General features: G+C 37.8%; 1 protein-coding gene across 2 annotated transcripts; it reads right to left on the bottom strand.

Moving 5' to 3' along the window:
• Positions 1-2,149: 2,149 nt before the first annotated feature.
• On the bottom strand, positions 2,150-26,465 carry EEF1AKMT2 (EEF1A lysine methyltransferase 2). Of its 2 annotated transcripts, XM_026494350.4 has the most exons (6): positions 26,288-26,465; positions 25,209-25,274; positions 24,078-24,192; positions 8,610-8,717; positions 6,100-6,316; positions 2,150-2,545 (listed from the first exon to the last, which is right to left on the bottom strand). In XM_026494350.4, the coding sequence occupies exons 1-6, from the start codon at positions 26,413-26,415 to the stop codon at positions 2,451-2,453; spliced, it is 729 nt and encodes a 242-aa protein (XP_026350135.1). In that variant the 5' UTR covers positions 26,416-26,465; the 3' UTR covers positions 2,150-2,450. The 2 variants fall into 2 exon arrangements, with proteins under 2 accessions (XP_026350135.1, XP_026350136.1); XM_026494351.4 differs by lacking the exons at positions 25,209-25,274; positions 26,288-26,465 and having other exon boundaries at positions 24,074-24,174.
• Between the last annotated feature and the right edge of the window lie 97 nt (positions 26,466-26,562).

Below are 26,562 nucleotides of genomic sequence, written 5' to 3'. Positions count from 1 at the left end.
TCCTTCATCTTTGCAGACGGAACATACATACCCCTCCACGAGGGTGACTTGAAGAGCTTTTCAACAAAGGCCCGCTCCAAGCTATCAGTGAATCAAACCCAATGCCTCAGGCTGGTGACACGGAAAGCCCATTTTGTTAGAGTGGTGCTTTAAAACAGCAATACGAAACAACTCAAAACTCTGAAAAAAGTGCTTCCACACTACTATCATATTTGACATCAAGGAACAGCAATATGAAAAAACAACAAAGACCAGATCTCAATAAATTATTATAAACTATTTTTCTGTGGTTTGAGATCCCTCGCCTAGTTTGTAAAATCAAAACAATTTTTCTATAAGTTTAAATCACATATATTGTGAAGTAACTTCTCAACTCTTTACATATTAAAAACTAAAGCTTTTCAAACAATGTTATTTGTGTTGAAAGCTTATGTAAATGTCTTTGGTTATCTTGGGCAAGGCAGGTAGTAATCTTAATGGTTGATTAATGTTGATTTAAATCAAACCCCTCTTTTCCGCCCACCCTCCCACTCAGAGACAAAAAGAAAAGAAAAAAAACCTGTAATACTAGGTTAACATTTGCCAAACAAAAACACAACAGACCCGAAAAGCTGAAAATCATCAAAAATTGTATCACTTTAAAATTTGTATTTTTGTATTTGTGGCTCCAATACGAAAATATTAGCCCAAATACAAAAATGGCATTATATATTAACATATCTCTTCAAAAACATTAATAAATATGGGGCACCTGGGTGACTCAGTCGTTAAGCGTCTGCCTTCGGCTCAGGTCATGATCCCAGGGCCTGGGATCGAGCCCCGCTTCAGGCTCCCTGCTTGGAGGGGAGCCTGCTTCTCTCTCTCTCCCTCTGCCTGCTGCTCCCTCTACTTGTGCTCGCTCACTCTCTGTCAAATAAATAAAATCTTTAAAAAAAAAATTAATAAACTGTTTCTCTTGCTAATTAGCCCTAACTAAAACATCTTTGACCCCATGTCCCTGAAGGCTTACATATGCGTAGAGCTTACACCACCCTTTCACAAAAGAGTGACACTATTCAGTTCCTGACTAGGCAGGTCTGTTAAGACAAAAGGGAGATGGAGAAAAGTAGCGAAGGATGACTCACTAACTCACAGTCCACAGACTAACGCTGTCACTAACAAGGAGCTGTAGAGCTCTTGAAAATTCAACTACCCAATTTCTCTGACAGTATTTTCTCTGGAGCAGTCCTGGTTCCCCTACTGAACTGTAAGTACCAATAAGGCAGAGACTTGGTACCTGGGAAGCAGAATATGCCAGGGCAAAAGAGACAAAGACTCCAGGTTCCATCCTGCACTTTTTTTTTTTTTTTTTTTTTTTTTTAAGATTTTACTTTGGGGCACCTGGGTAGCTCAGTTGGTTAAGCGTCTGCCTTCGGCTCGGGTCATAATCCCTGGGTCCTGGTATCAAGTCCTGCAACGGGTTCCTTGCTGAGCAAGGGGCCTGCTTCTCTCTCTACCTGCTGCTACCCCTGCTTGTGCTCTTTTCCTCTCTGACAAATAAATAAACAAAATCTTTTAATAAATAAATAAATAAATACATATTTTATTTTTAAGTAATCCCTCTATCCAATGTGGGGCTCAAACTCACAACACAGAGATCAAGTCACATGCTCTACCAACTGAGCCAGTCAGGTGCTGCAGTACTAGCCCTTTGATATGTAGCAACAGGAATAAGTTAATACATACCTTGAGAAGATATTTGGAGGATTCAGTGACTTAATACCATAATGTAACTTAACACACTGCTAGCAGATAACAGGATCGCTTAGTTGTCTTTCCTACTTCCTGTTTATCCTTCACAGTGTGTAAAAGGCCATCAGCAGCAAAATACAAGCTCAATAAATATTTCTTGATCAACTCATGCACTTATCTGATTTTGCTTAATTATATACATGAAAACTAGGGAATTTTTTTCAGTTATTAAATTTTTTTTTTTAAATAACCACCATTCAACCCAAACCATTATGCTTACTGTGTTTCATAGACAGTCTAATAAAACACTAAGAAAGTTGGTATTTACTATTCTGGCCCGGAAGTAGTTTAGCCAAATCTTAATGAGCAGCTATATTCGATTCAACTTTACCAAAGCACAAAAACCAAGAATACACACTTTCTGTAAATTCATTTACTGCTTTAAAGCTTTTGATTCTTCAGCAGTTACAGGAAATTTTTTTTAATCAAAGAGAAAAATATTTACATTTCCAATACAAAAGAAAACTTGAAATGATTCTTGGTTGGTCTCTAAAACTCAACCGCTCACACGTTCATATTCTTACCAACCCATGATATCTATTCAACATGTGCATCCTGTGTACTTACTAAGCATTTATTTGCACTTGCATTTTCTGTGTCAGGTTAACTCTGAGGTGGAGCTTCTTAACAAAGCTAACTGAATTTGTCCAGTGAAAGTCTCACGTTTTCTGGAAAACCAATGCTGTTACACTGTTTCCAGATCTGCCTCCAAAGCTGAACGTGGGTGTTGGCAGCTCTTCGAAAAGTTCAAATCCTGTCAGACAAGATTAAAATACTTTTAATAGGGACTGAATCCCGCAGTTAAAGGAAATTTGTAAGAACAATGTACTTGCAAACCTCTTATGAAACTATTAAGCTGTGACGGGATTTCACTTGGTAATTTTTCAGTTCTGTACATGCGCAGAGTGTGCATAGCCACTAACACTTCCAACTGAACAAGGTACACACGAGCCCAAAATCAAACTGCAGGAAAGAGGCTGTCCATGCAGCCATCTTTCCCCCACTTCCGGTCCAGAACCCCTTCCGCTCTGCATCCCCCTCCGCATGCGGCACCACCTCGCTGGCAGGTAGCCGCTCTCACGTGCCGAGGTCTCACCAGGTACCAGGCACCGTTCTGAGTGCTGTGTATTAACTCGATGCATATCACACATATAAAAGCACTTAATATAGAATGGTCAAACGATGTGGACATAAAAATGAACTTGTAGAAGATGAAAAAGTTCTGGAGATGGATGGTCGTCGCGGCTGAACAACAATGGGAACGTACTTAATGGCATGGAACCGGAGCTTTAGAATGCTTAAATGGTAAATCTTACCTTAGATACATTTTACCACAAAAAAAAGAACTTGTAACCAAAGATCAAGACCCAGACTGAACTAATGAAGGATCTGGGAAGAAAAGGAAGTAGTAACTTTCAAACTAGCAGAGTGGGATTTAAAAATTAATGGGGACTCAAGAGCCCTGGGTTCAAGTTCCAGCTCTACCACTTACTAGGTGCAAGATATGCTGCCAGCACCCTCAATTTCTATGCAAGGAGGTTACACATACCAACGCCCCCACCTACCTCACAGTGATTTTGTAAAGATCAAAATAAGATAACATGGCGTTTTCCTGAATTATAAAATAAAATGGAAAGTTAACATTTTATTATTTTGTTTTTAAAAACTAAGACAAGCAAGGCTGGGAAGTTAACCATGGTTTTCCCTCAGCGATGGGACTATTAGTTTGGAGGGTAGATTTTTTTTCCTGGAAGGTGGCTGTGTCTGCATTCTCTAAGCTTCCAGGCCTTGAGCTTCAGCTGAAATAACTCTTAGAAAAGGAAAAAATATAAAAAGATATATATTACTGTATCAACTGGTCTTTTATACTTTGTTTCATTGTACATTCTAATTCATATTCTTAATCAAACTTCCCCAAATCTTAACAAATAGCTATATATTAAAATGCTCATTAAAACTGAGCATAAGAAAACTTTTCCAAAGACGGACAGGGCTTTTAAATAACATGATATATTTTAATGCCGGAAAATGGAGCCACTGTGGTGGGTACATGGGTACAAACCCTGTCTGTTTTCTGAAATTTTTATACAGGCTTAAAACACTTCATAATAAAAATGTTCAAGAGAAAATGGAGCTGTCTGTGTGAATTTTCCAGGACTGATCTTTTAACTCCTTGAACTAACCCTACAGAATTTAAGTGCTTATATTTTAACAAATAATACACCAAAATTTAAAAAGTGGTTGTATTCTTATGATAAGTAAACAATTATTTTAGTTATTTTAACCTATATCCTTTGTGTTGGGGTTACTGACATCTTTCAATCTTTTTCATAACGAATCTGGATTATTTCTGTAGTAAAATAGGTTTTCTGGAGTTGTTTTTAACTCAGTAGTTTTAAGAAAGTCCAGTTCCTTGGACATCAAATTAGAACATCCCACTAGCGGGCAAATGATTCAAGTAATCCTCACCAGAACAAACGACAACGCGGAATGTTTATATTAACAGGGCTATAAAGGAAATAATGCAAAATTTATTTCAACAGTTTTATGCTTCAAATAAGGAAAGAAGCAAAGAACCTTAAAAGACCGGTGAAGCAAGCTTCACCCTACGCCAAAGGGGCCATGGAAGTCAATGGCAAGAAGCCACTGACAAGCCTCCGGCAGCGACGCATGTATTGTTAGTCTTCTATATCCAACTCCAAGCACCATATTCTCAGAGACACACGCCTAAAAAATGTCTTCAATTGTATGTATTTACTTAACATTTCCTGTTGTAACATTTTGCTTAAATTCCGAATTAAGCTCTAAAACTGAACATAACTTAAAGTAGTTCTCAGACACAGACACAGTTTTAAGCACTCTTTACCAGGCTCAAATCTGTTCCTCATTATCAAAGACAGACAAATATGTTTTTGTCTGGTGGTTCCAAGGGTAAAAGAGAACACCTGTATTTAAAAACCGGGAAAGAAATTTGCCCTACACAGTGTTAACTTCTAGCATTTATTAAAACTGTCAAGCTTCAGGAAGAAGGAAAGACTATGGATACAGGGCCTCAACAGTTCTAAAGGAAACAAATTTAACATGGAAGATAGTAAAATTAATGGCATGAAATACAAGACAATAAATCACATATAATTCTTGTTTTCCAGAGGCAATAGTAATGAAACCACAAGCTCACATTTCAAGCCTCAAATACTTCAAGTTTTACATTATATAACCTGCCGAAGTCACGGAATGCACACAAAAGGACATGTGTTAAGTTTCTCCCTCCTACTGCCTATTCCCTTATTACCAAAAAGAAAACCAACTCTAAGATAAAGCGCGTGCAATCTAGTTATAAATTAATTTCCCATCAGCTTGTGGCAACTAAAGGTTCAAAATTTAATAAAAATTTAGTACCATATCATTTATTAATACTCCCCCCTAAAAATTTCTCCCATTTCTTTAAAAGAACTTCATGCTAATCTAAAAAAGAGTCTGTGTAAAAAACAAGCAAATACTAGTCCTGGATTCTCAAGGTGCTTTCCCAGAAATGCCTGTGCACCGCACGAACAAACTGGCAGGTAAAATAGTCTTGAAAATATGCAAGCAACAGTCTGCCAGGGAACTCAAAATATTTGCATATAGATTACAGATTCTCAATTCTCACAAGATCCCCCCCATAGTAGACACAGCACTAATTATACTTTCCTAATGGGGCGAGAGAGGATTGTCCTGGCACCAAAACCTTGAAAAATGGTAGAGATTTCCTCAAGAATTAATAGGGAGTATTTCTACTACAAAGTCCCTACTTTTTGTTTCCGTGCAATGTTAAAAATAATTGTTCTATATACACTGAAAAGAAGATAAATCCTAAATACCTAAATGACCATTAGCAAGACACAGAAAGTATCTGAAGAATAAAACTCTCATGGAAGATTTTTAAAAATACTACTGCCATTTGCATATTACTGAATACTATTATTACTGATCACCAGTGTATCAGTACACTAAAGTCAGAAGCACAATACACGTGCTTTCTGTTTGAGTCTCTAAATAAGAGATTATATAGCTTAAATGAAGAACTTAACTTTTATAGGCTCATAAATGTTAGTACCTAACTGCCAGGATTTCTTGGAAAATTTCAAAAAGGACTCTGGATCTCTGGATATTATTTCTTTGTCCTTTGCATATACAGTTAAAAGAGAAGAAAAGCAGGCAATTCCCACAAACGGAACAGTAAAACACTATACCACCAAGGGGGAAAAAAAAACATTTAAGTACATGAAACCTGAGGTAAGCACACATTAACAACATATAGCCATTTACCTTCACTGAATTCATCTAGCAACTCTTCCTTGGTCCAATTACACGAGGTTATTAGAAAAAAGCCTTTCACATTCAACGCCCCAGAGAGGGATTTCACATACTGCTTCCTCTTCTCAATCGCATTGTCAGGATTAAGGCTTATGGCATCGAAAGTCCCTTTGTCAATACAAATATGAAATCCAGACAGTTTTGTGGAAAGATTCAAAAAGTCTTCTACCTATATCAAAAATCAATGTCTTTATGAGAACAATTAACACACAACCTCTCCTGAATTTAAGTGACAATCTGTAAAAGATTATGGATAAAAAGACCAATTAATTATGATGGCATGTTACATATAATAAACATATTTTCGACTTTATAGCTAACTTTTACGTGCTTCATTCCAAGATCATTAAAGCTAAGATTAGTGGGAGAGACAGTGTTTCCTGGACATTCCAAATCTCTACAAATTTGGAAACAAATCAAAGCCAGGTGTACTGCCAAGAAACACCAGCACGTCATGGAGCCTCCAAGCCTAGCTCATGAAAAAGTTATTTCTGTCAAAAAGTAGAATATTTGGCACGTTCTTAAAGATGACAAAAATTATGTAGAACTGAAACAAGTCATTAGAAATAAGATGGTTTTTAGCTGATATGATTACCAGCTGTGTGACTTAAAGTAAACACGGTTAATCAGAAGTCCCTCAGCCCTGACTCAGCAGCTTACAAAGCAACTAACGGATCAAATGAATGGCATTAAAATTTTGCTTTAGAAATCAAAGGACTATTTAAACTGCTGTTACTTAACTTTATAAATACCATGCACGTTAGGTTGTGGAAGTCACACTTCAGCATATCATTCACTTTCAATAATCCAATAATACACTATAAGCATCTGAAACAGTGATCTGCCTCAATTTCATTTATACAGTACTTTGCCAATGTACTTAATTCTGAAAAGCTACTTTGAAAAATTAAGCAATTAGCTCACAATTATTCATACAACTTAATACAGTAATCATAAATAGTGTATTACCCTTTGATTTAAAAATGTGGATTTTTATGTTTATTTACATTAGAACATGGGTTTTTTCCTCCTCCCTCACACCAAAGTATTCGATACACCTGAAGCCAAAGATGACCACCATTCTTAAGAGCTAAGTTTAGAGAAGTTGTTATCTGAAACGCCTGATCAAAGTACTCACTTATTCAACAAGTATGTCGTGAACACCCATAATATGCAGGGACTTTTCCATCACTGAGAATATAACAGTAAACAAAAAAGAAAGTGTCCCTGTATCTTATATATCTTATACTCTCTTAAGGGAGAGACAACAAATAATTTTAGATGAAGTGTTATGAAGACAATAAAAACAATAATAAAGGCAGTGAGGGACTGGGAAGAGAAATGTTTTGGAAAAGGTAGGAAAAGTCTAAGAAGGTGATATTTGAACACAGATTTGACTGATGAGAATAATCCAAACAAGTTAAGATCTGGAGCAAGAATACTCTAGGCAGAGAGCAGAAGGTATAAAGACTGGAAAAGAACAGGCTAGCCACGTTTCTGGAGCAGACAGCAACCCAGTGTGACTGGAATACTGGTGATAAAGGGGAAAACAGGTGAGAAATGAGGGGCTTTGTAAGGTGGGGTGGGGATTCAGATTCCATTCTCAAAGCAACGGGGAAGCCCCTGGAGACCTGTGACCAAGGCAGTGACACAAGCTGACTGATATTTTAAAAGATCACTCTGCTTGCCCTGTGGTAACAAACAGTGGGTGGCAAGAGGAGAAATGGAGAGGCCAATAAGAGGCCAGTGTAGCCATGGAGGCAAGAAATGATGACGGCTTGCACTTAGGAGGGCTTGGAAATAGCAAGGAATGATCACATGCCTGATACACTATGAAGATAAAACCAACAGAATGAGACATAGGACTTAAAGAAAAGAGAAGAATCAAGGATGACTCCTTGGGTTTTAGGTTAGTACAACAGGTGAATGGTGGTATCAGTAACAGAAATGGGAAAGACTGCAGTAAAGCAGGTTTAAAGGGAAACTTAAAAGTTTCATTTCAGACTAAATGAGAGACTATTGCTATCTAGGCAGAACTGTAAAATATGCAGTTTTTAAGTCATTCTAGAGCTCAGAGAAGCCTGGGCTACATATATAAATCCAAGTGTCATCATCTCCTTACGGATCACAGGACACAAAAATAAACTAAGTAGTCTTTGGTGGCACTACACCACTTTACAAATTTACAACTTTGACCTAGTTAAATGCAAAGTTAACTAGTATTTGTGTGTGTCTGCAAACGTGAGAGAATGAACACACTCGCACACAAGGAAGAGGAGAAAATAACTTCCCCACGCTGACTAGACTGAAAATTTTAAGTTACTTAAAAATATTTCCATTTGGATTATTTATAATTAATCCTTAATTTATAAGTTCAAAAGATATTGTTAGCATATATACTTCAGAAATGCTTAAACTTTATAACTTTTATTATAAAAAAATTATAGTAATATAACAGTTACCTTCAACTTAATGTTAGATAAACCCTCTTTCTCTATAATACTTCCAGAAAGCTGTATTGCAGAAGGAGAGTAATCAATTCCAGTAATATTAGAGAAACCAAATTTTGCCTAGAGACAGAGAAACAATTTTATACTTTAGTTTAAAATAAAGTTTTTAAAAAAAAAAATAAATAAAAAAATAAAGTTTTAACATACTGCTTTGCTTATGAATTATAACATTCCTTTAGGACTGGGACTGTTTTATTTATTTAATAGATCAAGTGACATATACTATCCAATAATCTACAGTTTAAATTTTATTGTGAATCTAAATAGAAACTAAGAGTTCAAATTAATATCAAGTGACACTTCATTTGCTTTTATAGTATTTGATTTCTATTTCAAAAGAAAATTCATTCTCTCAAAGATAATAAGAACGTATGTATAATATTTTTGCCCTCAAGCAGAAAAATGTAACATTAACTTCTGATGTTGACATGCTCTAATTCGCACATAAATCTGTCACAAATTTTACTTAGCACAATTAAGTTATATGAGTTAATGAAATGCATACATAGTAAGTTCTTGAAAATTTTTCCTTCAGTGTAATTATAAATCGCAATTTTCCACCAGCCATGTGATTATTAACCACATTACATTTGTATAGTATTTCTGTTTTTGAGATGTTCACAAAAACTATGTGAGATAGGTTGGGCAGGTATTTATATCCCAAGAATTAAGGCTCAGAGGACGTTAAGAGTTTTGAGCCTAAAGCTATAGTCCTGGCTGTTTACTAGCCACATGAACCCACCTAGAGTGTGTGGAGCCTGTGGCAAAAGTATGATGGCTTCTGGTCCTCCCCCCCACCCCCAACACTATGCCGAACATTTTCAGAACAATCAGGCTAAATTTCAAAGGAAATTTGATGAAGAAAATCAGTTGAAAACTACAGTGTAGCTTGAAATTCTCTTCCTGCTCTTCACTATTTACTCAATTTATTTCCTTCAAAACATAACCGACACCTACACCTTCCATTAAGACTACCTTGACTTTTCACTAAGTGACTGATTCTACACTCTAGTAACACACCGATTATATTCCACAGAATTTTGTTCCCTTTGATTACTTTTATTTTAATCTCAAGGTGTAACATCCCCACCTTGATGCCAACCTCCAACTCTTTTAGGCGTCTCACTCCATACTGTTTGAGATCTTCATTTTCTCCCAGTTTCTTTCAATTCCATCTCTATCAGGAAGCCAGGATAATTCTTTTAATTGACTCTTACCAGTTCCCTCTTCTCCCATGCCTATTTATTATTACAACAGAACTTATAAAAATATCATATATAGATGTTTTAGGTTTCTAGAACAATCATTCAAAACCTCAAACTATCTGCAACATTTTTCACATTTGGTTTCTGGCACTCCGTGAAAAATCAGCAGACATTCAAGGAAACAACAAATGACCAGAAGCCAACGGGGAAGAACAGACATTAGAAAAGACCACAGGAGACCCAAATAAAATAATGATCAGAAACCAATTTTAAAGCAACTGAAGTAAATGACAGTTTGTGGAGAATTCTGAGAATTGAAAACTATAACAAAGAACCAAACGAATAACAGAAGTGAAAAAAGCAATAATTAAACAGATTCAAGGGTGGGCTTGACAGTAGATTGAATGCAGAAAAAAATTAGTGAATTGGAAGAAAGGTCAAAAGAAAATACTCCTATTAGGCACAGAACAAAAGGCACAGACAATTAAAAACAGGAAAGAACATAAAAAAAAATAAATAACAGAGTATAAGATCTAAAATATATATAATAGGAATCTTAGGAGAAGAAATGAGAATGGGGCAAAAGAGAAAATGGCATACAGGTGGGAATTTTCTAATACCGACGAAGGACCCCAAGCCACAGACTGAAGAAGCAATATAAACCAGAGAAGATTGAAAAAGAAAAAGAAAAGAAAACCAGTAGAGTGTATCTGATAAAAGCCAAAAACAGGAAAACCTCAAAAGCATCCAAGGAGTGGGGCGTAGGGAGATAACACAGAACAACAGATTACCTTCAAAGACTAACAATAAGACTGACAGCTGACAATAAGTCATAAAGAATGGAAGTCAGAAAACAGTGAAGAAAAAACAGCAATCTAAAATTATATGCCCAGAAAAAAAAAAAATCCATCAAAAATGTAAGTGAATCACTTAAAAAGCTCTGAATATAAGCAATAACTATTAACACCACAAAAATACAGACAACAAAACATTATATGCAACAGAGGCAAATATAAATGACCACCTATTAAGTTCATTAAAAAAAAAAAAAGCAAACTGAATTTGTAAAAATCTCTGAATCAGAGATTATCAAAATTTTACTTTAAAGGAACAGGGCTGGGCAACCCTGTCAGGACCCCTCTCACTCCTGAGAGTTCTTTTTCTGTATTCGTGCCAAATAAACTTCTATCACTATGGAGGGAGGGAGGGAGGGAAGAAGGAACAGGGCATAAATATTTTAAGGTTTCCCAGCCACACAATCTCTGTCACAACTACTCAGCTCTACCACTGCAGCACATATGCAGGTACAGACAATATGTATATGAATGAGTGTGGCTACATTTTAATAAATATTTTTAAAAACAGAGGAAGGCCAGATTTGGCCCTCAAAACTATAGTTTACTGAACCTTATTCTAGATCTAACTTCCAACCTACAGAAAATACAGGGCGCAGAAAACATTTTAAATGATAGAAGTACAATTAGAAAATTCACACTGTGGAAAATCATTTGGGACTAATAAACTACCTTTTACAACAAAAACATCACAAAGTAAGGAAAAGGTGTAGGGAGAAAAAAAAAGCCTTAAGAAACTATTAACCAACTGCAACATGTAGACTTAAAAGCAGAATAGAAATAAGAGGGAAAACAAGTCTGTGAATTTGAAGACATATCAAATCTGATCAACGAAAAAACAAATCAATCAATCTGATCAACAGAGAAAAATGGGAAAAAAATGAACAGAGACTCACAGAAGACCTGTGGAACAATATGAAAAGTTCTAACATTTCTATTTCCAGACTCCCAAAAGGAAAGAAGAGTGATATATAAAAAAAAAAAAAATCCCATCAGTGAGTATAATCATGAAGCTTTTCTTTTTTAGAATGTTAATATGATAGGTTATATGATTTTCATGTAATGAACCGGCATTGCATTCTCAGAATAAGCCCCATCTGGTCGTAGTGTCTAAATCTGTTTATATATTACTGGACCAATTCCTCAAAAACTGCAAACTCACTCAAATGAAATAAATAACCTTAAGAGGACTCTAAGAAATTCAACAAAATTCAACATCTATTCTAGAAATAGAAAGGAATCTCATCAATCTGATAAAGGACATCAAAAAAAATCCTACAGCTAACCTATACCCCCTTTTTTAAGTCAACACAACCTTAATGGTGAAATGCACACGTAGATTAGAAAACTAAGACTAGAACAAGGCAAGAATGTCCTGTTGTTACCACTCCTAGTTAACATTGTACTGGAAGCCATACCTAGTGTAAATAGGCAAGAAAAAGAAATAAAAGGCATGCAAATTAAAAAGGAAGAACTAAAGCTGCCCCATTCATAAACAATGATTGTCTACATAGAAAAGTCCAGAAAACCCACCAAAAAACTCCTAGAACTAATAAATGCAAGGTGACAGAGTACAAGGTCAATACACAAAAATCAACCATATTTCTAGCAATAAACAATTGGAAACTGAATTTCGAAAAGCAATACCACTTAAAATACTCCAAAAAATATACATTGATACAAGTATAAAAATATGTATAGGATCTATATGCTGAAAATGAAAAAATACAGATGAAAGAAATCAAGGAAGACCTAAATAAATGAAGAGACATACCATGTTCATGGACTGGAAAACTCTAGATAGTAAAGATGTCGATTCTCATCAATTTACAGATTTAGCTCAATTCCAACCAAATTTTCGGCATGGATTATTTTAGATAAATATAAATGGATTTTAAAATTTATTTGAAGGGGCGCCTGGGTGGCTCAGTCATTAAGCGTCTGCCTTCGGCTCAGGTCATGGTCCCAGGGTCCTTGGATTGAGCCTCGCGTCAGGCTCCCTGCTCAGTGGGGAGCCTGCTTCTCCCTCTGCCTCTGCCTATTGCTCCCTCTACTTGTGCTTGCTCTCTTTGTCAAATAAATAAAATCTTTAAAAAATAAAATTAAAATAAAATAAATAAAATTTGGAAAGGTAACATAACTGGAATAGCCAAAACAACATTTGAAAAAGAAGAATAAGGGGTGCCTGGGTGGCTCAGTTGGTTAAAGCTCTGCCCTCAGCTCAGGTCATGATCCCAGGGTCCTGGGATTGACCCCCACGTCAGGCTCCTTGCTCAGTGGTAAGCCTGCTTCTCCCTCTACCTCTCCCTCTGCCTCTGCCTGCCACTCTCTCTGCTTGTGCTTATGCTCTCTCTCTCCTCTCTCTCTCTTAAATAAATAAATAAAATCTTTTTTTAAAAAAATTAGAAAATGAAGACTAAAACTGGCAGAATCCCACTATTCAACTTTTAAGGCTTACTAAAAAGCTACATTAATCAAGACAATGTGGTGTTACAAAAGGATAGACACATCAATGAAACAGAGTCCAGAAATAGATACACAAAAATATGGCCAACTGATTTTTGGCAAAGGTGAAAAGACAATTTAATGAAGGAAGGGCAGTCTTTTTAACAAATTATATTAAAACAAAGGGACATCGGGGCGCCTGGGTGGCTCAGTCAGTTAAGCATCTGCCTTCAGTTCAGATCATGATCCCAGAGTCCCAGGATCAAGCCCCATGTCAGGCTCCTCTCTCAGCAGAGAGTCTGCTTCTCCCTCTGACCCTCCCCCCTCTTGTGCACACTCTCTCTCTCTCTCTCAAATAAATAAATAAAATCTTAAACAAAATTTTAAAAAATAAAACAAAGGGGGGGGTGCCTGGGTGGCACAGTCGTTAAGCGTCTGCCTTCGGCTCAGGGTGTGATCCCGGCATTCCGGGATCAAGTCCCGCATCGGGATCCTCCGCTGGGAGCCTGCTTCTTCCTCTCCCACTCCCCTGCTGTGTTCCCTCTCTCGCTGGCTATCTGTCAAATAAATAAATAAAATCTTTAAAAAAATAAAAAATAAAAAATAAAACAAAGGGACATCTATATGCCAAAAAAAAAAAAAGAATCTTGACTTGAACCTCATATCTTTTTTTTTTTTTAAAGACTTTATTTATTTATTTGACAGAGAGAGACAGCCAGTGAGAGAGGGAACACAAGCAAGGGGAGTGGGAGAGGAAGAAGCAGGTTCCCAGCGGAGGAGCCTGATGTGGGGCTCAATCCCAGGACTCTGGGATCACACTGTGAGCCAAAGGTAGACGCTTCACAACTGAGCCACCCAGGTGCCCCCTGAACCTCATATCTTATATAAAAATTAACTCAAAAAGAATCACCATAAAAGATTAAAACTATAAAACCTTTAGGGGAAAAGAAAGGAGAAAAAGTAAATTAGGAAAACAGTTATTAGACACGACACCAAAAACACGATACATTAAAGAAAAAAAAATTAGGGGTGCCTGGCAGGCTGTCGGTAGAGCAAGCAACTCTTGATCTCAGGGTCGTGAATTCAAGCCCCACACAGAGATACTCAATAGAAAAAAATATAATATAAATAAGTAAATAACTCAATAAACTGGCGACTTTATCAAAAATTTAAACTTTTACTTTTCATCTCTTAAAAAGAGAAGCTAGATTGAAGAGAAGCTAGAAAACATTTACAATCATGTTTCAGAGAAGACCTGTATTCAGAATATACAAAGAACTCACAAAATTCAACAGTTAAGAAAACAGACAATTCAATCCGACAATGAGCAAAAGACTCGAACAGAAATTTCACCAAACAAGATATAAAGATAGCAAATAAGTACATGAAAACATGTTCACCATAATCAGCCATCAGAGAACTACAAACTAAAACCATCATTAGATGCCACTATACACATATTAGAATGCTAAAAGAGCAAATATGGACAATTCCAAGTATCAGCAAAGATACAGACCAACTGGAATAATCACACATTGTTCAGGTATGTGAAATGTGAATGCAAAATGGTACAACCACTCAGAAAAATGGCTTGGCAGTTTCTAATAAAGTTAAACATATATTCACATTAGAGAAATTAAACATGTTCACACCAAAATGTTTACACAGATGTTTATAGCAGCTTATTCATAATTGCCTAAAACTAGCAACTCACATGCCCTTCAACAATGGATAAACAAACGGCGATACATCCATACATCAGATACGTTTCAGCAATGAAAAGGAATGACTACTAATACACACAAAAATGTGGATGAATCTCAAAAGCATTATGTTGACCAAAAGAAGGCAATCTCAAAAGATTATAATACTGCATGATTCCATTTTATAGGACATCCTCAAGAACACAAACTAGTGATGGAGAACACATCAGTGGCTACCAGGGGGAAAAGGTATGGTTACACAGGATGCAACTATTCTGTATCCTGACTGTAAAGGTGATTACATCAATCTGTACATGTGTTAAAATCCACAGAACTCTATGCAAAAAAGTCAATTTTACAATATGTAAATTTTTAAAATTTAACGGCAAATTATGAACAACCTGATGCTAATTTTAACATTTAGATAAATGGATAAATTTCTTGAAAAACACATACTGACTCAAACCCTACCAAAAAAACCTCCACATTCCAGAGGATGTCACCAAGAACTCGTCTGAACGTTTACAGAAGAAACAAAGCCAATTAAAAATTCTCCCAAAGATGGGGCGCCTGGGTGGCTCAGTCGTTAAGCGTCTGCCTTCGGCTCAGGGCGTGATCCCGGCGTTCTGGGATCGAGCCCCACATCAGGCTCCTCCCCTATGAGCCTGCTTCTTCCTCTCCCACTCCCCCTGCCTGTGTTCCCTCTCTCGCTGGCTGTCTCTCTCTCTTTCAAATAAATAAATAAAATCTTTAAAAAAAAAATTCTCCCAAAGAATAAAAGGAGAGCGATTTCCCATCTTGTTGTGAGGCCAGCATAACCTTGATACAAAAACCTTAGATGAAAATTTCAGGTAAGGAATATTACTGGCTAATCTCTCTCATGAAACTATACAAATCATAAGCAAAATAAATACTACCAAATGAAATCCAATAATATATGAAAAGGATAATACACAGCAATCAAACTTGGTTTACTTCAGGAATAGAAGTTTGTTTTAACAGTGACCAAGCAGGGGCACCTGGCTGGCTCAGTCGGTAGAGCATGCAACACTTGATCTCCAGGTCATGATTTCAAGCCCCACATTGGGTGCAGAACTTACTTTTTAAAAAAATTAAAAAAAAAAAAAAATCAATCCCTAAAATTTTTTGAATAAAAATGTTAATTAAAAAAATAAAGACACCCTGTCCCCAAAACCAATCAATTCAACATTAATAGAATCAAGCAGAAAAATAATCTAATCATCTCAGTGAATATCAAAGAAAGCAGCTGACCAAATTCAACACCCATTCATGATTAAAAACGTAAACTAGGAATATAAAGGAAACCCTCAATCTGATAAAGACTATCTATAAAAACCTATAACTAACATTATATGTAATGGTGAAGTATTAGAAGCTTTCCTCTTCTACTAGGCAGTGTTACAAGGCTATCTGCCTTCATAATTTCTATTCAACACTGTATTCAAGAGGGGCGCCTGGGTGGCTCAGTCGTTAAGCGTCTGCCTTTGGCTCAGGGTGTGATCCCGGAGTTCTGGGATCAGGCCCCCCGTTGGGCTCCTCCGCTGGGAGCCTGTTTCTTCCTCTCCCACTCCCCTTGCTTGTGTTCCCTCTCTCTCTCTGACTGTCTCTCTCTCTCTGTCAAATAAATAAATAAAAATCTTAAAAGAAACACAAAAAAACACTGTGTTCAAGAGTACACAGCATTTCAATAAACAAGACATCAAAGCTGAAACTGAACAAATAAAACTACATGACATTACTGTACATAAGAAAATCCAAGAGAATCCATGAATAAACTATTAGAATTAATGTTTGAATTACTGGATACAAGATCAATAGAGAAATCTATTCTACTTCTATTTACTATCAATAAACTATTAGAAAATAATTTTTTTTTAAGATTTTATTTATTCAGGGGCTCCTGGATGGCTCAGTTGGTTAAGCCTCTTCTTCTTTGGCTCAGGTCATGATCCCAGGATTCTGGGATGGAGGCCCACATCAGGCTCCCTGCTGGGGGCGGGGGGACATGGACATAACACACACGACACTTGTTTCTTCCTCTCCCTCTGCCTGCCACTCCCCCTACTTGTGTTTGCGCACATGCTCTCTGTCAAATAAATAGATAGTTTTTAAAAATTTATTTATTCATTTAGAGAGAGTACAAGCCGAAGGAGTAGAGGGGGAGGGGCAGAAGAAGAGGGAGATAATCCCCAGGAAACATCACATTCAATGAGGAGCCCAATCCCACGACCCCAAGATCATGACCTAAGCAAAAAGCAAGAGTCGGACACTTACCCAACTGAGCTACCCAGGCACCCCTAGAAAATAAAATTTTAAAAACATTAACAACTGCGACAACAACAAACATCTAGAGATCGATCTAAGATAAATAAGATCCTAACAGAGAAAACTACAAAATATTACTGACAGAATATAAAGAACTAAATAAATGGAGGAACATATCACGTTCATGGACTCAGACACTCAATATTATAAAGACCTAAATTCTCCCCAAATTCAATGCAATCCAAATCAAAATCCTAGGATTTTTTTCCCTGAGAAGTGATGAGTCTAAAATTTAAATAAACATGCATCCTCCCTGAATTAATCTGTAAATTCCTAATCAAAATGCCAGGGCATATTTTCTCCTGAGACGAGAGAAGATTATTCTAAAATTTACATAAATATGGAAAAAGCTAACAACAGCCAATACAAAAAGAGACCAATATTGGAGAATTCACATCAACAGAATATGAAGGGGCACCTGGGTAGCTCAGTCAGTTAAGCTTCTGCCTTTGGCTCGGGTCATGATCCCACGGTCCTGGGATGGAGCCTGCTCAGTGGAGAGCCTGCTTCTCCCTCTCCCTCTGCTGCTCCCCCTGCTTGTGCTCATGCACTCTCTATAATAAATAAATAAAATCTTCCAAAAAAAATTTTTTTTAATTAAAAAAAAACCAGAACACAAAGACATAAAGCTGCAGTAATCAGGACAGCAAGACACTAGCATAAGGATAAAGAAACAGACCCAAAGGAACAGAATAGAGAATACAGACATAGACCCAAGCACACACCAATATGGCTTATGAGAGAAGTGAAGTGGGAGAAAGGATGGACATTTCAATAAATGGTGCTGGGTTACCTGGATAGTCATAAGGGAAAAAATAAACCTTAAACTTTACCTCACAATATATATAACATTCTGCCTTCATTCATACACACACACACACACAGAACCTAAATGTGAAGAAAATACAGCTTCTAGAAGAGCATGAAGGAAAATATCTTTATGACTCTGGGCAGGCAAGGTTTAATATAGAATATTCAAAAGCACTAATAATTTTTTAAATGATATAATAAGCTTTAATAAAAATAAAGAACTTTTATTCATCAAAAGATGCTATTGTAAAAGTGAAAAGGCAAGCCATGCAGCAGATGAAAAGTATTTGTGACACAAAGGTCACATACCCAAATTATATAAAGAACTCTGACAAATCAATACGAAAAACACAGGCAACCCAATTTTAACATGGGCAAAAAACCTGGGCAGGCACTTCACAAAAAAGAATAGCCAAATTGCCAAAATGCATATGAAAATATGCTCAACATTTTTAGTCATCAGGAAATAATAAAACCATGACATACCACTGCCCACCTACCAGAATCACTGAAACTGTATAAACTGACAACATGGGGTATTGGCAAGGATGGACTTCTCACACACTGCCAGTAGGAGTGTCAACTAGTACAACCACTTTGGAAAATTGTTGGGCAATATTGGTAATAATGCAGTACTGGAAAAAGCCCAAATGTCCATCAACAGAGAACAAATGCACAAATGAATGAATGAATGCATAATTAAATTAACTGCAGTATTTTCATATGGTATAATACCTTATCACACTGAAATGAAGCAACCTACTGCTTCACCTAACAGTGAAATACTGAAAGCAATCTCTGAAAAGAGGAACTTCACAAATCCATGCTCGGCAGAAGCGAGATCAAAAAAATAAATATAGTGCATAACCATAATATCATTCATATCATATCAAAAACAGGTAGGGTCCCTGGGTGGGGTGTTTCAGTCAGTGAAGCATCTGCCTTAGGCTCAGGTCATGATCCCAGGGTCCTGGGATGGAGTCCCGCACCAGGCTCCCTGCTCAGGAGGGAGTCGGCTTCTCCCTCTGCCCCTCCCCACCACTCGAGCTCACGAGCTCACACTCTCTTTTTAGCTCTCTCTCTCTCTCTCACAAAAATAAATAAAATCTTAAAGAAAAAAAACTTATTAAAAAAGATAGGTAAAACTCAATGTAATGGACAAAGGATAATCTTTTCAAAATATGGTAGAAACAATTCAACATTCATACACACACACACACACACAAACACAAAGAACCTCAACCAGTATCTCAAACCTTACAGAAAAATTAACTCCAAAATAATCACACATCTGGGAGCCTGGGTGGCTCAGTCGGTTAAGTGTCTGCCTTCAGCTCAGGTCATGATCTCAGGGTCGTGGGACTGAGACCCACGTCTGGCCTTGGGCTCCCTGCTCATCAGGGAGTCTGCTTCTTCCTCACCCTCTACCCCTCCCCCCTGCTCGTGCACTCTCTCTCTCTCTTTCATGCATTCTCTTTCTCTCTCTCAAATAAATAAATAAAATCATAAAAAAAAAAAAAAAAAAAGAATCGCTGATCTAAATGCAAAAGGTAGGGGTGCCTGGCCGGCTCAGTGAGTGGAGCATGCAACTATTAATCTCAGGGCTGTGAGTTTAAGCCCCACACTGGGTGTGGAGTCTACTTAAAATAAATCTTAAAAAAAGAAAGAAAGAAAATAAATGTAAAAGGTAAAACTTTAAACTTTTCAGAAGACAAAATAGGAGAAAATCTGTGTGACCTTGGGTTAGGCAAAGAGTTACTATGATCACAAAAGCACAATCCATACAAGAAAAAAGTTAATAAACTGAACTTCATCAAAATCAAGAACTTCTGCCCTTCAAAAGATACTATTAAGAGAATAAAAAAAAGAAGCCAAAGAATGGGAGAAAACATTTGGAAATCACACACTTGGTAAAGAACTTAATATCCACAATACATAAAGAATCCTCAACTCTTAACAATAAGTAAACAACCCAATTTAAAAATGGCCAGGGGCGCCTGGGTGGCTCAGTCGTTAAGCGTCTGCCTTCGGCTCAGGGCGTGATCCCGGTGTTGCGGGATCGAGTCCCACATCGGGCTCCTCCGCTGGGAGCCTGCTTCTTCCTCTCCCACTCCCCTGCTGTGTTCCCTCTCTCGCTGGCTGTCTCTCTGTCACATAAATAAATAAAATCTTTAAAAAAAAAAAAATAAAAAATAAAAAAAAAAAAAATAAAAAAAAAAATAAAAATGGCCAAAAGATCTGAACACCCATTTCACCAAAGAAGATATACAAATGGCAAATAAGCACATGAAAAGGTGCTCAACATCATTAGTTGTTTGGGAAATGCTAATTAAAACCACAGGGAGGGGGCGCCCGGGTGGCTCAGTTGGTTAAGTGTATGCCTTTGGCTCGGGTCAGCTCAGGTCATCTTGGGGACCTGGGATTGAGCCAAATTCAGGCTCCCTGCTCAGCGGGGAGTCTACTTCTCTCTCGGGCTCTCTGCCTCTGCCCCTACCCCCCCATGCTTACTCTCTCTCTCAAATAAATAAAATCTTAAAAAAATAAATACGGACACCTGGGCGTCTGCCTTTGGCTCAGGTCATGATCTCAGGGTCCTGGGATCAAGTGCTACATCAGGCTCCTTGCTCCGTAAGAGCTGCTTCTCCCTCTGCCTGCCACTCCCCCCCGCCTGTGCTCTGTCTCTCTGACAAATATATTTTTAAAATCTAAATAAATAAATAGATAAATAAACAAATAAATAAAAACACGGTGAGAAACCAGTACAGCTAACACCAAAAACAGCCTAACATATGATGACAGACATCAGAATAGTGGTTAACTTTAGAAGGGAATGGGGGTGAGGGGAATGCACAAAGGGGCTTCTTCTATGATGCTAACAACGTCTGATTTCTTGATGAGTTTGGTGAGTTACACAAAGGTGTTCATTTTGTAAAAGCTATATACTTAATGACCATTTTTCTATATGTATACCATACTACATGTAATAAGTACACATTAAAAAAGAAAGTAACTTCCCTTAAAAGACTCCACATGTAGGTGGCTTCACCAGTGAATTCTACCAAACATTTAAGGAAGAAAAAAAAACTAATCATTAATAAACTCTTCCAAAAAATAAATTCTTACTTAATGATGCCAGCATAACCTGATACTAAAACTTGACAAGAACACTACAAAAATGTTAAATTACTAAGACAATCTTTCCCATGGACAGAGTTGTAAAAATCCTAAACAAAATATTAACAAACTGAATCCAATGATACATAAATTGGATTCATTTCAGAAATGCAATTAACATTTGAAAATGATCAATGTAATTCATCAACACGAAGAGGCTAAAGAAAATTCATATGATTATCTCAATAACAGGAAAAACATTTGATAAATAACAAGATTTATAAGAAACAAACACACTCACTCTCTTTTAGCAAAGGAAGAACAGAAAGAAACTTTAGTCTGATACCAACTGATCTACAAAACAAATTTACAAGCTAACATCATACCTAACAGTGAAACTTTCAAAGTAATCTCTGGAAAGGGGGAAAAAGACAAGGATGTCTTCTGTTACCACTTCTTTTCAAGATTCCTCTAGAGGTCCTAGACAGTGTAGTAAGAGGAGAAAAGTTATAAAGGACTGGAAAGGAAGAAAGAAAACTGCCATTATTACAGTCTGCATAATTATACAGTTAACCATTGAACAACACAGGGGTTAGGAGTGCTGACACCCCTCAAAGTAAAAAATTTGCATTTAACTTTTGATTCCCACAAAACTTTACTCATAGTCTACTGGTATGGGGGGGGGGATTTTGTATTTTGTATTTTTTTTTTTTTTAGAGTGAGAGGGAGAGAGCACCTGTGTGAGCAGGAGGGAAGGGCAGAGGGAGAGGGAGAATCCTAAGCAGGCTCCATGCTCAGCACAGAGCACGACACAGTGCTCAATCTCACGACCTGAGGTCATGACCTGAGTCAAAATCAAGAGTTAGACACCTAACTGACTGACCCAACCAGGCACCCCATAGCCTATTGTTGACTGAAAACCTTACTGATAACATAACAATCGATTAACATGTATTTTGTATGTTATGTATATCGTATGTTTTATTCTTACAATAAGGTAAGTTAGAGAAAAGAAAATACTAAGAAAATCACAAGGAAAATACATTTACAGTACTATGCATGTATTTATTGTAAAAAATTCCACAAATAAGTGGGCCTGCATAGTTCAAAACCATGTTGTTCAAGAGTCAACTGTATATGTAAAAAATCTAAAAAATCTACTTAAACTGTTAGTCTCAAAGGATAAATCATTAGCCTCTACAAATAAACTACTAAAATCCAGAAGAATCTACCGGTAAACAAGAGAATGAATAAAGCTGAGTATAATTAAATCTTACACAGCAATGAAAATGAATGTGTTACTACTACACACAACTTTAGTGAATCTCACAGAAAGTGGAGAACACACTGGAAAGAATACATAGTCAAGTCCTCCATTTATACATTCAATACAGGCAAGTTAATCTCTGATGTTAAAACTCCTTCTCATTAGTGGTTACCTTTAGAGAGGAAGGAGGGAGTAATTTAGAAAGGACTGGTAGGGCGTTCAGGGGAGTTTCTAGAATCTGCAATATTTTTTACTTCTTGAGCAGGGTGGTAGATCATAGGTGACCACAGGTGTGTTCACTTTGTGAAAATTCACTGAGCCACATGCTTTTGATTTGTGCACTTTAACATATATACGTTATACCTTAAGTTTCAAAAACATTTACCATAAATTTTTCGAATCATTCTCTACTGCTTAAAACATTTCAATGGCTACCCATAGCCTAAAAGTAAAATCTAACCTGTTAGGCATGGCATATGATATGGCTCCTACTACCCTTATCCTACCTTTAACTTAATCCTCATTCTGTCTATCCCACATACACACTTTATAATCTAATTTACCAAATTATTTACAGGCCCAGTGCGTGCTATGCTGCTTCAAACCGTCATGTCTTTTTTTTCCTAAGATTATTTATTTATTTATTAGCCATCTCCACACCCAACACAGGGCTTGAACTCACCACTCCGAGATCAAGAGTCTCACAGTCCACCAACTAAGCCAGTCAGGCAACCCCCAAACCTTTAAATATTGTTTCCACTGCTTGAAATTCTCTCCCTGTTTACACCCCACCCACACTCACCACACTCTGCCCCTGCAATTTCCACCCAACTTGGATATTAGCTCCTCCAAGACCCTTCCTATCTCTGTTCCCCAAAGTTAACCACTCTCTTTCCTATACTCAGTGATCTATTATTGCACATATCAACTTACAGTGTTAATTGTTTATATGTCTGTCCATCCTCTGTTATATTAGAACAATTCAAGCACAAGGTCCCCATTTTCAGGTTGCCAATGCCTAGCACAAGGCTTGGCATGTAGAAGCCACTCAATAAATTTCACCATTACATATATATCCTTATAAATTAAGACAGTAAAGCCATCTAGGAGGAAGCCTAAGTGTTCTAATTTTCTCCATAGTACAACCCACAGCAATGAGCACACAACAGGTACACAACAGTGATGGTTTAATTAGTAGAATCTGTGCCAAAACTCAGTTCCATAGACAAAATACTCTCTTCAAACCATATGCTCACCTAAGATAAGGTACTTATGTCCTACCTGTCATCTTTCCTTTATACGCACAGATTTCCAGGGTTTTGAGCTAAGAACCAATTAAGATCACCTTATCAAAAGCTTTAAGAAAGAATCTATACTACACCCAGAGAAATTAAGTGGCTTGCTCAAGGTCAAGGCTAAGCTCAGAAGGGCCAAGAGTAGGACTCAGATCCCCTGGCTTCTCATTTAATGCCTTCTCACAATCCATGCAGCCTCCCTTTTGTACGACGTAACTTCTCAAAGTAAGTGGTACAATTGCTCTACTACTTTGTGGTTTTTTGTTTTTTGTTTTTTTTGCTTATCTACTTTAGATTAACGTTAGTATCCTCATTTCCAAGATTTTTTTTTTAATTCATTTCAAAATTTGGCTTTAACACGTGAATACTAAAAGTACCAACAAGTTCGACCAAGAAAACACCATTTCCAGTTCCAATATCAAGCACTGAAGCATCCAGTGGAATCTTGCGTTTTTGCATCCACCTTATTAGCCGATTCATACTCTCTTCTCCAAACCTATTAGAAACAGAGAATCCGTTAATCAAATACCAGAGGAATATAGAGCAAAGATTACAACTATATTCCATTTAAGCAGCTTATTCAATATGCTCAATTAAGCCTTTTTTGAAAGGAAGGAGTAGCATCTGTGACTGCTTAAGCTTCACCTGTACTATTACTGAGGAGACAACGCCTCCCAAAATAGAACAGAATAGATAAGGTCAATATGTTACTTACTAATGTTTCACTACATCAACATTAATACTTGTATACGTTGATGGCTCAAAATTTTATTGCTTATTGAAAAAGGACAATCACAGGATGACAGCAACTTCCTAATACAGGTTTCCCCCACTAACCGCAAGTAGAGCTTTGCTATGAAATCTTTCCTAAGGCAAAATGGCACAAAGTGAAGAAGCCATAACCAGTAATTTATGTGGTAAAATTTTGGGGGCATTCCCAGACCTCAAAAATTACCTCTCTTGGGCCTGATACCGCAAGACACATCTTGCTAACAGATGCACAAAATAAATCAAGATAAAGCACAGACATTCACAGACACTGTTCAAAGCTATGGCGGCCTGATGCTGGGATGCTGAGTGTAGTTACCAGGGAAGGAGCTTGACAGCACCACTCTTGCTGCTAGGGTGTGCACTGCCTAACTAATGGCTCACTGAAAAACAAACGGTGAATGCTATTTTTGCTTTTCACCTTTTTTCGTACAAGCGATAATCTTCGAATTTCTTTCAGTTAGCAAAAACAGGTACTAATGTAAGTGTTTCATAAAAACCAAGAGGCATAATGTAAATATTCAAAAAGGAGGGGAAACCTGTATTCTCATCAAATTTAAGTCTGCACCATTAAAAGAGAGCGAAGAGAGAGATTCTTTAAATCTACCCACAAAGCCAGAATCAGTCCAAGGTTCCCAAGACTTTCAGGTTGTCTTTCTTTGGGGGTAAGCACTTACAAGACACACACACATACACACACACTCACTCTTCTGAATCATAATTCCACTATTTTTTCTAACTCACCAGATTTCTCCTGTATCTCCATATTCTTGAAAAGTTTGCAGCTCTCTCTCATAGACAGCATCCCAACTACATAAATAATCAAATGCAAAGCAAGATTCTTGAATCAAACTGAATTACGATTTAAATATGTTTCTAATACATTGTAGGTATTTATGACAGAAGTTTAAAACATTATCAGTGTTACCAGTAAGTGCACATGGATCAATCTCTTAACATCCTTATGTTAAAAGAATGAAAGACACGGACAAGCAGAATAAGTTTACATATGTAAAGCACTAAGTACAGTACTTGACACATAAAAATACTATACAATTTAGCTTAAAAAAAATAAAAACAAGTTATGTGTCCAAGATCCCTAAATCCCAAACACAAGTCCAAAACTTCACTGTACAGGCATAGTGTCATTATAGCACATTTCAGTCTAAAACGTGCAGACACAAAGATTTTCTACCAATACAGTGGTTACTCACAAGGGAACTCACCAAACACAAGCTCTGCCTAAAGGTTAAATTGTAAGTTTAAGATTTACTCCTTGTAAGTATAGTTTCCCCTCCCCATCATTTGCCTTCTCTTCTTACTTCCCCTCTCTAGAATCGCTGCTCCCTCTCAGTCCTCCAACTCACCTCTCGTCCTTCCCTTTCCCTGTCATTCATTCACCCATCTATTAATTCGTTCATATTACTGAACACCGATTTAGGGTCAGATCACTTTCTCTTCGCTCCCTCCTCAGGCCATCCTTCACTCCCACCCCTTCCAGCTCCCACATCCCCACCCCATCCCTTGCCCACCAGCCCTTTTCCCAAGCCTGCCCCTCTGGTTCAAGACCCCCACAAGGCCTCCCCCAGAGCTTCGGAGCCCATTACGCCCTCACGAGCCCTTTACACGTCGACTCCTTGAAATGTCTCTTAACCACCCCCAGGATGGCCCCTCGGGATTCCAGCCCATCCGTCCCCTCTCAGCTTCCTCGTGTCACGCTCCCAAGGTCCTCCCCACCTTCCGGGGCCCTCCCCCCACCATCCCCTCCCCTGGGCCCAGCCCGGGCGGGGCTGCTCACGCTCCCTGCCCGATGCCACACTCACTGCTCTCGGGTCCCCAGCGCCGACGGGGCGAAGCCATCCTCTCTGGGACTGCCCCTTCGGGACCGCTCCGCGGCCCCAACACCGCCGCCGCCACCGCCGCCACCGCTACAGCCGGCGCCGGAGTTCATCCCTCTCCGCGCCCGGGAGGGCTGTTGGGGCCGCCATAGAGACGAGGCAGGGACAGAGCGGACTCGCGGGTGGGCGCCTCTAGGCGGCGGGAGGCCGCCCTCTCTACTACTCCTGGCCCCCACTTGCTCAGCTCGTCTTTGGTCCTG

Source organism: Ursus arctos, unplaced genomic scaffold (assembly GCF_023065955.2).
Source record: "Ursus arctos isolate Adak ecotype North America unplaced genomic scaffold, UrsArc2.0 scaffold_7, whole genome shotgun sequence".
Taxonomy (NCBI): Eukaryota; Metazoa; Chordata; class Mammalia; order Carnivora; family Ursidae; genus Ursus; species Ursus arctos.
Note: the sequence above shows the minus strand (reverse complement) of the source record. Positions and strands in the feature narration are given on the sequence as shown.

Excerpts from the sequence above, each read along its gene's own strand:
- EEF1AKMT2 (XM_026494350.4), bottom strand. The coding sequence starts at position 26,415 with ATGAACTCCGGCGCCGGCTGTAGCGGTGGCGGCGGTGGCGGCGGCGGT. Across the intron at positions 24,193-25,208 it reads GGAGATACAGGAGAAATCTG|GTTTGGAGAAGAGAGTATGA; the intron begins GTGAGTTAGAAA and ends TGTTTCTAATAG. Across the intron at positions 6,317-8,609 it reads TATCTAACATTAAGTTGAAG|GTAGAAGACTTTTTGAATCT; the intron begins GTAACTGTTATA and ends TTTTTGATATAG.